This window comes from Eptatretus burgeri, chromosome 3 (genome assembly GCF_056783735.1).
Source record: "Eptatretus burgeri isolate ZD-2024b chromosome 3, Ebu_testis_v1, whole genome shotgun sequence".
Lineage (NCBI taxonomy): Eukaryota > Metazoa > Chordata > Myxini > Myxiniformes > Myxinidae > Eptatretus > Eptatretus burgeri.
The window spans coordinates 93,491,170-93,505,305 of record NC_140963.1 but is presented as its reverse complement, the minus strand read 5'-3'; the positions used below and the strand labels follow the sequence as shown (position 1 = coordinate 93,505,305).

The window sequence follows — 14,136 nt, the reverse complement described above, 5'->3', positions numbered from 1 at the left end:
CACCTTCACAGACAGGTCGGTGGTCTTTCTGTCTTCTACCGACTCCTTTCTGGTCTTGCATCCTCTGCTCTTTCTGTGCTTTGCCTCCCCTGCCACACCCCACTCCCAGGTTTCTGAAGGGCTCACACAGTCCACTATCAACCCCATTCTGGTAAAACTACCCAAATCCAGCATCACTGCTCATTTCCACCCATTTGTGTCCTCTTTCCACACTGTGGAATCAACTTTCACATCCTCTTCAATCCAATCTTCCCTCCAGGTCTTGAAGACAGCTGTTCACCATCTCAGATCGTCCACAATCCGAAGCCATTATCTTTTATTATCCTTGTTAACCTCACCCAATTCCCTCCAAATTTTCCAGTTTTTCCTCCTTGGAGTTGACTTCTCCATGCATGCGTGTTTTGCATCCTGTTTTGTCTGTTCCGTCCTGATCCCTTCAGTGTGCGAGCTCTTCCACAAGCCTTGACGACAAATAAATAAATAAATAAATAAATAAATAAATAACTTTATCCAAGGTGATGACTCACCTTTCTGATGGGAAGTTCTTTCATGAACTGATGAATGGCAGCTTTGTTTGGCAGAAGGTCAAACTGGCCATTTGGTTTCTTTCTGTCGCTGCAAACTTTCGCCAAAAGCATGTTGGGAGCAATTCCTGTGAAACGGAGAAGATTAAAAAAAAAAATCCATCGCTTGAGCAAAGTCGCTGGTGCGCCATCAGAAATCCCGACACTTCCCAACTAAAGCAACGTTGAAAAATGGAAAAACGTTCCACTAGGAATGACCCAATATCAAATATTGAGTGTATATATATATATATATATATATATATATATATATATATATATATATATATATATATATTACTTTTTACACCAGTGACTTGAAGTCCCCACCCCCTGGGACCTGAACCGGGGGTCAAATCCCCAAAAATTGTTGCACATTTCTTGTGCCCCCAATGTTGATTGCATGTCCTGTATAAAGTTTCATTTTGAAATGTTCATAAATGTGCCTGTAATTGTATTTTTTTGAATTTGACATTTTGATATCACCCCAAAGGGGCAGGGCCAAAAATGATACTGCCCTCACACCTTCTTGCCTTATGGTGATCATCACTACCAAGTTTGCTGAATTTAAGCCCAACCGTTTCGGAGGAGATAGTGTGACGGACTGACAGACAGAAAGACAGGCAGGCAGACAAACAGAGCAGATTACAATAACCCCCATTTTTTTGTTTTTCTTCAAAAAAAAACTGCATTAAATACTCCTGCATTTATTACCAGCTGTGTCTGAAACCAATGGCACACAGCAAGGATAAACTTGTCAAAACAGCATCTACAAACTTGTGTGTGTTTGTGTATTTCTCTGTTTCCCTTCATAAGCACGATTTGACGAGTGTTTTAAAGGCCAATCTTTCAACACGACTCGGTGTTCACGATCGTAAAGACCCAAAATACCTCCGAGGACCCAAAACACCCTGAAGACCCAAAATACCCAAATAAATGATGACTGGGTGGTCAGTACGGTCTATTTTTCAGGACAAAAAAAAAAAAAACCTGAAAAACATTTTTCATAAAAGAGTAATTACGTCTCTTCTATTGGAATTGCAGACGGTGACTTGCAACTGGGCCTCATGAGCGGTGTGCAGAATAGTTTTCTTAAATAACAATAATTACAAGGCACAGGGAGGTGAAATTCGCTGCACGTGATGTTCGACGCGTGTAGAGTAAAGCGAGTGTTTATTTTTGTCCGTAGGATGTCCAACAAATAAAGGAGATATAAGCAAACCTGAAGCTACGCCGAGGCTTCAGACTTCGGCACGCGCACTAGGCTGCACCACCAAAATGAAGCGTCCCAGAAGATAAAGAAGTCGGATCACATTTGTACAGGTAGTGGTTTAAAATAACACTTCTTGCCACGAGACATCATATCTTCCGGTCTCCTTGAATATTTCAAAAAAAAAGAGAAATAATTCCAACCTGTCATTTTGACAGGCTTTTATACTAGTGTTTGAAATAAATATCAATGTGTGATTAAACATAAAACACACATCCTAAGGTGAAGGTCACCAAGAAAGGAAAGAACGGCACCTTTTATAAAGAAACCAAGAGAGGTGCGACATAATTCGAAGAAAAACATCATTCCAGGAGGCAGCATTTCAGAGTGTGGAACAAGTCGCGGCATTTGAAATCTGGCGAACAGGGCAACCAAAGCAAAATCTCTCATTCCCCAGAGTGTAATAGGACACAGAAGTTTGGCTAATTGTTTCTTCCCAGTTACTTTACTTTGCTCAAATCCAGGGTCACAATTTGATGCATCATTATGGTTCCCGAGGCGAGGCATTAAGTGTTTCGTCTTGGTGTCCGTGGTACGAAGCTTTTTGAAGAGTAAGCCCAAACAAATTTAAGTGGGCTTGGCTGGGATTCAAACCCGGGACTTCTCTCACACAAAGCGAGAATCATACCTCTCGAGTCCAGACCATCAAGGCATTATTGTAAATTTTGGTTTGAACATAAATGTGAACTTTTCATCACACCTACGTTTGTGATCTGTGGCAGATCTATGACAATGACTTTTACCATTCGATTATGACTTCCAGCAAAGGAAAAATAAATCATTTTCATTGAAAAATGATTCAAAACTAGTCCGCATCACAAATTATTTATGAGTGCGAGTTTGGCGATGTATTGCTCAGTGTGATGTTAACGCTTATACACTTATGATTGAATATGGAACTAATTGTTTATATACGAGTGTGTAATATTTGTCGGGACGAGATGTTTATTCTCAAAATGTTTACAATTGTTACCCTCGCCAGAGAAGAGGGTGTTGCATTTGGGTTCGTTTGTTCCTTGTGAAGAAGATTTATGAGTATGTAATATGTATATTGGTTGGTTGAGTGGCTAGTCTGTTTGGCTGTCCATTTGTGTCAATCGCACACAGGTCACCTTTTTACTCTGATCTTCATGAAACTTCACCACTTGGTAGAGGTAGTGACAAGCTGGAAGCCGATTGCTTGAGATCAATCGGTTAAAAGGTCATGGTCACATAAACCGTCAATTTTCAACCAAGTCACATGATATCTATGTATGTACTGTACTGCACTGTACTGTATATAAAACTGAAAAACATGAGTGTACGGTGAAACCCTCATTGTGGTGAAGTCTTGGTCGACCCCTGTGAGTATGTCTATTAATTATGTACTGTGTGAACTTGAGTTGAGCAGTGAGTACATCTATTAATTTCTTATAATTGGACATTAACTAGGTCGATCAATTACCTCCATTAATTGTGGACTATTGGAACATACCTTATTATACATATAGACCTTTGGAGCCCTTTCCAACTTTTAGACCCCTTAGACCTCTTCAGACCATTTTTAACCTTTAAACCTTTCGATCCCTTATACTCCGAAGACCCTTTAGACCCTAAAGACCCTTAAGACCCTTAACACCCTTTAGAACCCAAACATCCTTTTTAAAGATCCATAAGACCCTTCAGAACTCCAAGACATTTTTAGACCCCTAAGCCCATTAAGACCACTTACTTAGACGATTTAAAAACCTAAGACACTGTAGGCCAGTAAGACCCCTAGTTCACTTAAGACCCTGTAGACCCTATAGACCCCATTAAACCCAATAGACCCCAAAGATCCTATAGACCCTATAGACCCCATTATACCGTTTAGAACTCATATCTCTAAGACCCTTTAGATCCTCTTCAAAGGCCCTTTGAAAAACCAAAGACCCTTAGACTCCTTTCTACCCTTTAGATATTCACACCTTTCAGACCGTTTAATACCCTGTCGACCCCTTCGACCTTTAAAGACCCTTTAGAGTTGAGACCATTTTGAACTTTTTGACCTATTTAGACCTTTTCAGACCTTTACACCTTTTGACCTTTGGACATTCAGAGCATTTGACCTTTTCAACTTTTCAGACTTTTGACATTTACACATTTATGAGACCATTTAGTCCTTTAATTTGCAATCAACGACCTTTCATTTCGTACATCCTTCCATTTATTTGCCACACAAAATCTACCACACAAAACAAGTCCTGGCGAGTGTCTGCAATTTCTGATTTCTCTTTCTTGTTATAATATTGTTGGACTTTAAGTCACTGGGGGAGAAAGATCGCTGTGGTTAGATTTCTTGTTATGTTCCTTCTGGATATAGAACCATATAGTAACGAGGAGAGGAAGGGGATTTTGCGAATGGTCTTGCTTGAGTGTATATAACTGAAAAAGCAGTGTAAAAGAGGGAAGAAGAAAAGCCAGTCATTAGCTAATTTACTGCGTGCAATGCCATGCTGGAGTGCTGAATGTATCGCTTGTACTTTTCATCTAAAATCAATGCAAGTCTGGACCAGACATGCCTGTCAGTTGAACATCGATTGTTTAAAGTACCTTCGGGTTTTTGACATTCTGCTAGTTCTTAAACTGTCATTTTGTGGTAAGAATTGTTGTGCCGAGATATATAATCCTGTAATAAACTGTACAGATCAAAAAGCTGCCTGAGAATTATTTATCCTGCACATGTGTTTTTTTTTTGTTGTTGTGTGTTAAAAAAGGCAGTATATATTTCTGAGTGGACAATTATTCTTTATGAATGCCATTGGACTTCCAGCATCCTTTGACCTAGGTGAGTTGGCAGGATAGCTCAGAGGTCGTGCACTTGTCCACATTTTATTTCAAACCCTCCTATAAACTGATGGACTGAAACTTCACGAATTGTGCATGCACTCTTTCACAAAGAGTGAGTGAGTTATCATCAGCACCCTTGACCAAATTACAAATTAATGCCACCTTTAGTCAAATGTCAGGCCTGGTAGCCACATCGTGAAAGACTTGGGCCAAAAAAAAGGTTCCCCGAGCTGACCCCACAAGGTTGGAATAATTGGGGTCATTAAAGTAGCAGTAAAAGTTTCAAGTAGTAGTAGCAGTAGTTTAAAGTTTCAATGATTTCAAGGTGTCTTTTGTAGGGTAGGCAATTGTCAATTGCATTCTGGAACAACCTTTAAAGACCTCTACTGCTCTACAACCTCTAACCTCTTCTGCTGGGAATGCAATGGAAAACTATCCAGTATATATTATATACTTTCCTTATCCAGGAATCTGCTTTGACAGTACCAAATACCCTGGAAATGGTATGAGATTTAGATAATGCAATTTAACCAGACGTTTCGGTTCCATATGTGATCCATAGTTATTGAAGCTTTAATTAAAAATATGATGATGATAAAACATTCAGGATGAGCCTTGTAATGTCATGCAAGTTTTTCCTTTGAATAGTGCACTTTATGAAGTACGCTGACTACAAATAGAATCATGATGAAAAGCATTCCCCTTACTCACCTGCGCTGGCTGTCAGTCTTGTTTTCTGCTCAATGCGGAAACGGATTTCTTTTGCAACCTCATGTGCTGACAGCCCAAAAGTCACGCTTGCCGTGGCTGCTTTTTGATGTGGATCTGAGAAGCAATCAAGCGTCAAAGGTGAGTCATGCCCAAGTTCAGCGCAGCTCGATTCCTCCTGAGTAGGCAAGTCATCAAACAGCTCTGGCGAGCAATTCAAAGAGACCTGGCTCTCATGCTCATTGGTGATGTGTTCAGAATTTGATTCCATGCAGCTTTCTTCAACATTTCCCTTTGCAGTAGGCATCGGTTGTTTCATGTAGTTTTGAACAGGCTCTGTATCATCGTGCATTTCTCCTTCCCTTTCCTGTTCCAGTTTTACCTCAACGACTTTCAAATGTGCACTTTCTGTGCCCTTCTCACAGCCTCTGGAAAGGAAAGAACCGGAGGCAAATGTCCTCCTGTCTTTCGGCCATGTCTCTCGGTCTTTCAGGTGCTGTGTGATATCAAGGTATGCTTCATCTAAACTCATGCGAACAAACCTTGGATCATACTCCGCCAATATCTCACACACCTGCTCCAGGAGGACAGTCAAACAGAAAAAATAGAAACAGAAGTCAATGACCCCATAAGACGAGGAGATCCAGATTCTTGAAAGAGCATTGGGGTGCTCACGACAAATCGTGAACATTTCAATAGGCAAGTAACAAACTTGGAAAGGTCGCCCCTCTGTCACAAAGTGTGCAAATTTCTGCCCTGAGCAGCCATGAGAATCAAACTGACACAAATGCAACTGGGTTTTACCCACTCTACCACCAACTCCCACTCCATATGGCACAGCATTATATATATACACTAGACGACCCGTGAACCCGTTGGGCTCCCATTGTGAGAGCGGTTGTTGAAAAAAAATCATTTCAAGAAAAAAAAAAGATAGCTCCAGCGAACTATACCGCTGAGGTTGTTTACATTGATCAAATTCTCCCGAATAGTACTTAACTGAATCAGGAATTGATTTTTAAATATTTTTTCATTGCCCGACTGGAACGAAACTTGATACTGCACACCGCAGGAGAATGGTGAGTTAGGTGGCCCTAAATTTTTGCGCTATCGTGTACCGTTTTGGCTGTATTTCGGGAACATACATACATACAAGATGAGAGTTTTAGTAATATATAATATAGATAGAAGATATAGATATATATGTGCATATATATATATATATATTTTTTTTTTAAATATAAACTATTGTCAGGCTATGAAAATGATGGAGTGGCTTAATAATCATGTTATTCTTTGGAATAGAAGTAAGAAAATGACCGCTACTGAACGATGGTTCATTTGGAATACAGCAAGTCTCCGATTTACATCGTGGATGTGTTCCTAAAACTGTGATGTTATACAAAGCGACATTATTCAGATATGATTTTCCCAAATACATCATGTTATAATGAGGGAATGCGTTTGTCGTGAAAAAAAAAATTTTGGTCACCCCAACATAACCTTCACTTAAGCACACATTAGAGACAAAAATTAAACATACCAATAAAGGACACTATTTAAATAATGTATGTGCAGAAATGGACAATTTAATGGTGCAAGTTGAGAGTGGAGGGACGACAGGGATGTACAATGTTAGGAGGGCAGTGTAAAGAAGAAGCCTCAACTCAATGTACGTTTCCACTCCTAGATATACTGATTGCTCTGTATGCTGCACTACATGCAGCACAAAACGGCTTGATTTGCATTTCTACCAACATATACATTAGAGAAGTACTGTGTAATAATGCAATGCAATTTGAAAAACCGAGCATTAGTGCTAACGGGCAGGCCTCACCTCTTTGCTTACAGCTTCATATTTTTTAAAGTTCAAGGGCAAAATGGTGAGCTCAGGACAAAGTCTCTTCGCGATGAAGCCTGGCATAGCTGCACGAACTCCAAACCTCCTGGCGACATAATTCGATGTGGACTGCAAGGCAGATATTGGTGACAATTTAGCTTTTCTTTAGATGAGGAACATGGTAGCCACTGATTTATGAAGTTATTGAAGTTACATTATAATGTTGGGTGGGTGCAATGTGTGATGTGAGATCACCAGAGATTAACTCCAAAGACACCGAGCGGAGGCATTCCACTCATGCAACTACTTATCCGTGAGATGTGGCAGTATGAATGAACTTAGCCCTATGGTGATGTTGGCGTTTGCGTAACGTTTTATGGGGAATTTGATCAAGTTGGAGGACCGTCTCGAAGCTCAGAATGCAGAGAAACACAGGCGTTCCAAAAAGACCCAGAAAACTTGTTGTTAATATATTGTTACGGATTTTAGAATCGGTCTGATGAATGCATCAGATGCATGAATGAATGAAATGAATGAATGAAGCTTTTTTCTTTACGACAGACACGTTCACACACATTTCTTTCACGAGCTCTGAAGTCCCCCCTCATTTTTCCTTAGCGGCAATCTTTCGTGAGCTCCGATGCCCGCCTTTTTTTGAGAGCGCACGGGTCGTCATGTTACCCGTGCCCCAGGGGGGCGGGGTGAGCATGGGGCGAACGGCACCCCCATGGAGACGACACGGGGATATAAAAAAACGAGCGAGAGAAAAAGTCCGAGGAGAAAAAGTGAGGAGAGAAACAAGGGGGAAAAAGCATTCTGAAGAGAAAAGCATGAGGAGAGGAAAAGCGAGAGGATAGAGGAAAAAGCAAAGGGCGAGAGAAGTGACCAAGAAGTGGGTGTCCGACCAACGCCGACGAGACAATTCGCCCTCAGAGTGCTGCGGCAAGCGAGCGTGTGGTGCATGTGTGGGTGTGATCAGTGCCGCCAACAAGTGAGGCACAGGTCGGTCACCAACAGCATCAGGCTCTAAACCCACGAAGGATGATCTCGGTGCCCTCCAGACTTCGACTAGCGTTCAAGGCTGCCCCCCAAGAGGGTGCATGGCAATGCTGGGTGCTGGCGACGGACGTGATACGCACGCACGCATTTTCAGGACGTTTTCACTTCACCGACGACTTTCTGGTGAGTGAGACAATTCTTCCCCCCCCCTCCCCCTGAATAATCTGCTGGGTACCCATGTCTGTGTTTAGCTGTTAGTAAGTCGACCCCCGATAAGCATTTGCTCTTTGTCTCTTTCCTGGCATTTTGATTGATTTTGCTTTGAAATTCTTTATTTACCTCAGAAAATAAAAGGTTCTTTTTATTTATTTATTATTTGTCGATTTCCAACATGTCCGTGTTTGTCCTTTCCTTCTATTGGTCTAGCATTGTCCGAACCGAGATAAACTGGGAGGTAATTACCACAGATTTGACCAAAAAATCGTCAGCACGCACCAGCGGTTAAAATGCTCGGCCGCCCCAATTAAAATGTAATCAGATAATATTGGTGCTTTGCCGAGGGCGCGCTCCCCGCTCAGGTAACCACATGCAGGGTTTTTAAATGACTTTGGGAAAACTGCCATGTATAATATTGCGGGCTACCTCGCGGCACGCAGCGGCCACGATTAGTGGGTGCGGGGGGAGGGGTGAGAGCGGGGGGGGTCTCCCCCATTCCGCCGTGGGGGGGGGTCTGGGGGCTCTCCCCCAGAAAATGTAGCAATTTTAGATGCTCGTAGATGCATTCTGGGGCATTCTGAGCATGCAAGTAGAGACACAAATTAGTATCTTGCCATCATCAATTTTGTAAAAAAATTCTCACTTACAACATATCGTATATTTAGCATGTATGTATCTTCACCATAAATATTTAATATCTTTTTTTTTTTAATCTTTTTTTTTAATTTAAAAGCATTTGGGCGGCCAGAAATTGACTTAGGCGGCCGCCCAAGTGAGCCCTATGGATGGAAAAGACTGACATGACCTCTAGTTTAACGGAATAATTAGACGGCGGACACTCGAACCCGTGGTTGACTGGGTGGCGTCCATGGTTTTAAAACAACCCACCGTACCATAACGTTAATTGTGTGCGGTGGCCCCAGGTCCGGCTCTACCGAGGACAACCGGGGATTAATCCCCCTGAGTGACAAGCTGGTGTCTCGGAATCCATGGCCGCAACAATATTTAGAACACAAATTATACGACGACACCCTTTGGTTTATATGTATATAAAGTTTTGTGCACATCACCAATGGACTATAATGTGAACTACATTTGTTGCGTACAGGACATCAAGGCGGTACATGACTTCTTGCCACGTTTGACTCAAAATGTTTGCGTCTACCAGTGTGCATGCAGTTGCGATCCGAGAACGAAGATCCTGCAGGTGTGCCACCTTGGTGTTGTTGACAACATCTTTGACAAACCCACACAGAAACAAAATCAAGGAGGGTTATGTCTGGTGATCATGGAGCCAGGAAGTTGGTCCATCTCGGCCATTCAAGTGACCTGGAAATTTTTTCATTCAGGACAGCTCGGACGACTCAGGCCCAGTAAGGGGAGTCAGAGGGGGGGTGGAGCACCATCCTGTAGAAAAATTCTATCGGGTTGCAGGTCTTCAATCTGTGGGATGGTGAATCCTTCCAACATGTTCATATAAATTGTTGAAGACACTATATTCTCCACAAAGAAAAACGGACCCACCAAGCGACCATGGAGAAGGCCACACCACACATTGACCTTTGGACTGTCGAGTGTGTGTTCAACGATCACGTGGGGGTTTTCAGAGCAACAGAGCCTCACATTGTGCCGAGTGACCTTCCCGATACATGAAAGCAAGCTTCGTCTGTGAACATGACCTTTTTCAGGTAATCTTCGCCATCCTCTTTGTGACTGAGCATTTCCAAGGCAAACACCTCAAGTTTGGGTCCATTATTTGGTTTGAGTTCCTGCAGAATCTGTACCTTATAGGCATAAAGCTTCAGTCTTTTCTGCAAAATCCTGTGTACAATGGTGATTGGTAGTCCCAGTTCTCTGGATGCGTGTCAAATTGATTTTTCTGGGACTTTGTTGAAATGATTCATGCACTCGTTCAATGTCTGCTGCACTTGTTCTTGGTCGACCGGTACTTTTCTGCTTCCAACATCTTGCAGTCTCCATAAACTTCCTGTACCACTCACTGATACTAGTCCACGATGGAGGATTCCTTCCATACCTTGTATGGAAGTTACGCTGAACTTGTGTTTCGGATCTTCTCTCGATGAACCATTCAACGCACTGAGCTTTCTCCTGTGGAGTCACCATTTTATCTTGCATTAAACCACCAGATCTGAAAATTAAAAAAAAAACTTTTGAGCTTCTGTATCATATAAAACAAAGGGCATCATTGTATCATTTGTGGTACTAAATATATTAGTGGTACTAAATATATAAATATATTAGACAACTAAAGTTGTCCAGGTCTTTTTGGAACATCCTGTAGACTTTAAAAGCAAGAGGTTGAATAAACAATGTGGATGGCACAGGAAGCGAACAAAAATTAAAATGGCACAAAGAAACCCAATTGGCGTGTTTAACTGAGAAGGTATAGGTTTCCACGGTGATTCCTCGTCAATTTTTACGGGGGAAGACTTGGGCAGGGACACAGGAGGTACAAAAAAGTTCCACAAGCCTTGACTATGTATACAAAAAAAATTAAAAAAAACCTTGACACAACTGTATGGTGGAGGTGTGTGCTGGCTTCCCTGTGGTGAAGCATCAGGAGGCACAACTGTGGCTGGTCTTGCAGGCTGGGAAGATACTTCAATGGTACTTTGTAGTTGGCTCACCTTACAGAACCCATTTCGCCTTTCAGACCCTTCTACACCAGCATGGCGTGTCAAGTCTGGTGTGCCTGTCGGTCTCTCTTTGTCTCTTCCCCGTGGTGTCTCCCTGGGTCTCTTCCCTTGGCATGTGAGGGTCGCTGCCTTTTTATAGTCAGGTCCTTCGACTTCCCGAGTGGTACTATCACACATGCGCTCTCGCAGCACTGAAGTAGCAAACATTGACATGTCATCTCGTAAGAGCGTTTGAGGGGATTTTCAATAGCTCACATGGATGCGCCATGTAAAACTGCAGTTGTATGGTGTAAAAGGGCAACGAGTGTGATTTGAGAGTTGAACACAGAGGGGAAAAGAGATAGACACGGGGTTATAAGGTGATGAGGAGCTGCCTGGAGTGATCAACATCTGATTCTGGTCATTGCTAAAGGGGGTTACAAACACTTGTGCTAACTTTCATTATGAGATAACCGATGAATAATTAACCAATTAATTCATTCCAATAACAACAACAAAGAGCAATTAGAAATTGTAGACCCTCGCCAGGACTTGTTTTGTGTGGTGTATTTTGTGTGGAAAATAAATGGAAGGATGTACTGAATGAAAATTTGTTTGTTGCAAATGAAGGTTCGAAATGATCTAGTTGTAAATGTGTAAAGGTCAACGGTCTAAAAAGTTATAAGGGTGAAAAGGTCTGAATGGGTCTAAAGGGCCGAAATGGTTTATAGCGTCTAAGACTAGACTATTCGACCCTTTGGAACATTTGACCTTTCCAGCTTTTCAGAACTTTGACCTCTACACATTTACAACTAGATAATTTAGACTTTTCATTTGCAATTAATGACCTTTCATTTGATACATCCTTCCATTTATTTACCACACAAAACAAGGCCTGGTGAGGGTCTGCAATCTCTGATTGCTCTTTCATGTTTACGTATGTGATATGTAGACTGCCACAAAAAAGAGTGGGATTTTACATTTCACTTTCTAAGCCTTTTATCCAATTAAAACGATTGCATTTCATCTGTATTGAAACATCATTGCTCAACTTTGCTCTGGAATGTAGAATACTATATTTGGAAGGCATTGTTTTCAATGCAAAATGGCCAAGCATCCTCGCCCAGCTGTTGACCCCAAAAATCGGCTTACCAGCATGCTCAAAGAGCCCACACCCATGGGCCGGTGAGTAAATTCAGGTCTGTCTCTTGTTTCTACAGCAGCAAAGAAGGCATCCATGTCTACATGTACGATGGTTCGATTTAAATCACGACTCCTCTCCAGATCTGCAGCCATTTCGTCCATCTGTAGCAGAGATGTCAATGTGGTTTCATATTGAGAGTGAATATGTGTACAAAAGTGGAATCAATGTCTTACAACATAAATCATTACAGGGGGTGGGGGGGGGAGGAGGTTGCTCTATAAAAGAACTGTGCAAAAGCAATTTCATTTCATTGACTCCATATTTTTCTTGTTTCAAACACCAGAAATTTATTCTCATTCTTACCTGGAAAAAAGTTCCATAAGTCAATCATCAATATTTTTTACAAATAGGAAGCAAATTAAAGTGAGTCTTTGTTAGCAATGCGCATTGGACTGTGATTCAATTAATGCATTTGGTCCACTGGATACATCATAATTGAGGCGTAGATGTGCCGCTTATGCAGTGCCTCCGCACATTTGGCCGGGAATTTAGAACATGGCCAGGGTTCCGACGATGATCACCTACATTATATGAAATACACATGGGATCGTTCATGTGCACTAGCTTGTGCTCGCAGATAGCTTCCGACCTTAACATCCATCTGATGGTGTCTTACCGATTGATGCAAAACCACAATAATAACAATAGCAACTACAAAGCATCTGAAAATGCAAAGCCCATCCGCATCCATTTTGTACTCAAACTAAACTTGACAAAAATGACCAAAAAACAAACCACAAAAAAAAAATTTTCATTCATTTGTGTTCTCTAGAAACTCATAATAATAATAAAGGTTTGTTGAAGATTTGATGACAAAAGCTCAATTGGGTAAAATGTTATGGCCTCGACATACACACAGAATCCCAATGGAGAGCAAGGATTTTGATTGAAACATTTATGGCTGGTCGACACTTGACCGATGATGTCATCCTTACAAGATTTTATTCATCAATGGGAGTAGAATGAGATGTGTCAAGTTTCAAATTTTTCCGATCAGCAGTTTCAGAGATATAATGCTTTAATTTTTTACGTTTAATCCAAGATGGCTGCCATACCACTTGCCCAATGACATTATAATAATTATCATTAAAATATTCTCCGTGGTGGGGGGCAGGGGGGGTCTCTCCTACCCTGAAAATTGTGTCAATCGAACAAGTGGTTGCTGAGAAAACAAATGTTTAAAAAAATAAGAGCAAAAAAAGCCAAAAGAGGGTTGAAGAATAACAATAAAAATAGGACCGTGCATCCTGAAGATCACCTGGATGAGGAGCAACAGATACTCAAATCCCCCGCAAGACCCCCTAGACCCTGATTTTATTTATTTTATGCAGTGAACAAACTTTGGTACATCACAGGTGGTGAAGGTTATGGTCAAGTTTCATCGAAGTTGTGTGTGTAGTTTCGGAGAAGAGAGCAAATACCTATTGGGGGGGGAGGGGTCAACCCCCCCCCATACAACCCCTTAATGAGCGCAGCTTATGATGCGGTCAATAGACCTTCATTAGGCATCAGATATGAAGCTTGTGGCCAAATTTCATCAAAATTGTATGTTTGGTTCAAGCAATAATGACTGAAGTGTTTACGGACTCACTGACTGGACTCACTCGCTTACCCCCAGACACTGCTCGATTACATAAGCTCACCTGACAAAAGTCCAGGTGAGAGAACAATAATAACTAGAGGGGGAGCACTCGGTAGAGTGCAAAACCTCCGCCGCCAATACTGCTAGGTCACTCAAGTGAACCTGATATCCTATTCATTCAATTTGACGTCAACAGTGCTCACAGAGTTATAGTTTGCAATTTTCCCTTTTACTTTTAACTTTTACATACTCAATTCATTCGTCATAACTAGATTCCTTGAGACAGAAATTGATTTTACGTGGGTATATC

The 14,136-nt window shown here is 41.6% G+C and overlaps 1 protein-coding gene across 5 annotated transcripts in view; it reads right to left on the bottom strand.

The window, feature by feature from the left end:
* POLK (DNA polymerase kappa) overlaps positions 1-14,136 on the bottom strand; it is a 65,668-nt gene that overhangs the window by 30,289 nt on the left and 21,243 nt on the right. For all 5 annotated transcript variants that reach the window (XR_015056379.1, XM_085874536.1, XM_085874538.1 and 2 more), the window contains 4 exons: positions 12,193-12,345; positions 7,187-7,318; positions 5,353-5,923; positions 528-652 (listed from right to left, as the gene is read on the bottom strand). Coding sequence is in view for 4 of the 5 variants with exons in the window: in XM_085874536.1 (XP_085730662.1) it covers positions 528-652; positions 5,353-5,923; positions 7,187-7,318; positions 12,193-12,345 (981 nt within the window). In the remaining variant the exon portion in view is untranslated. The remainder of the gene's footprint in view (positions 1-527; positions 653-5,352; positions 5,924-7,186; positions 7,319-12,192; positions 12,346-14,136) is intronic.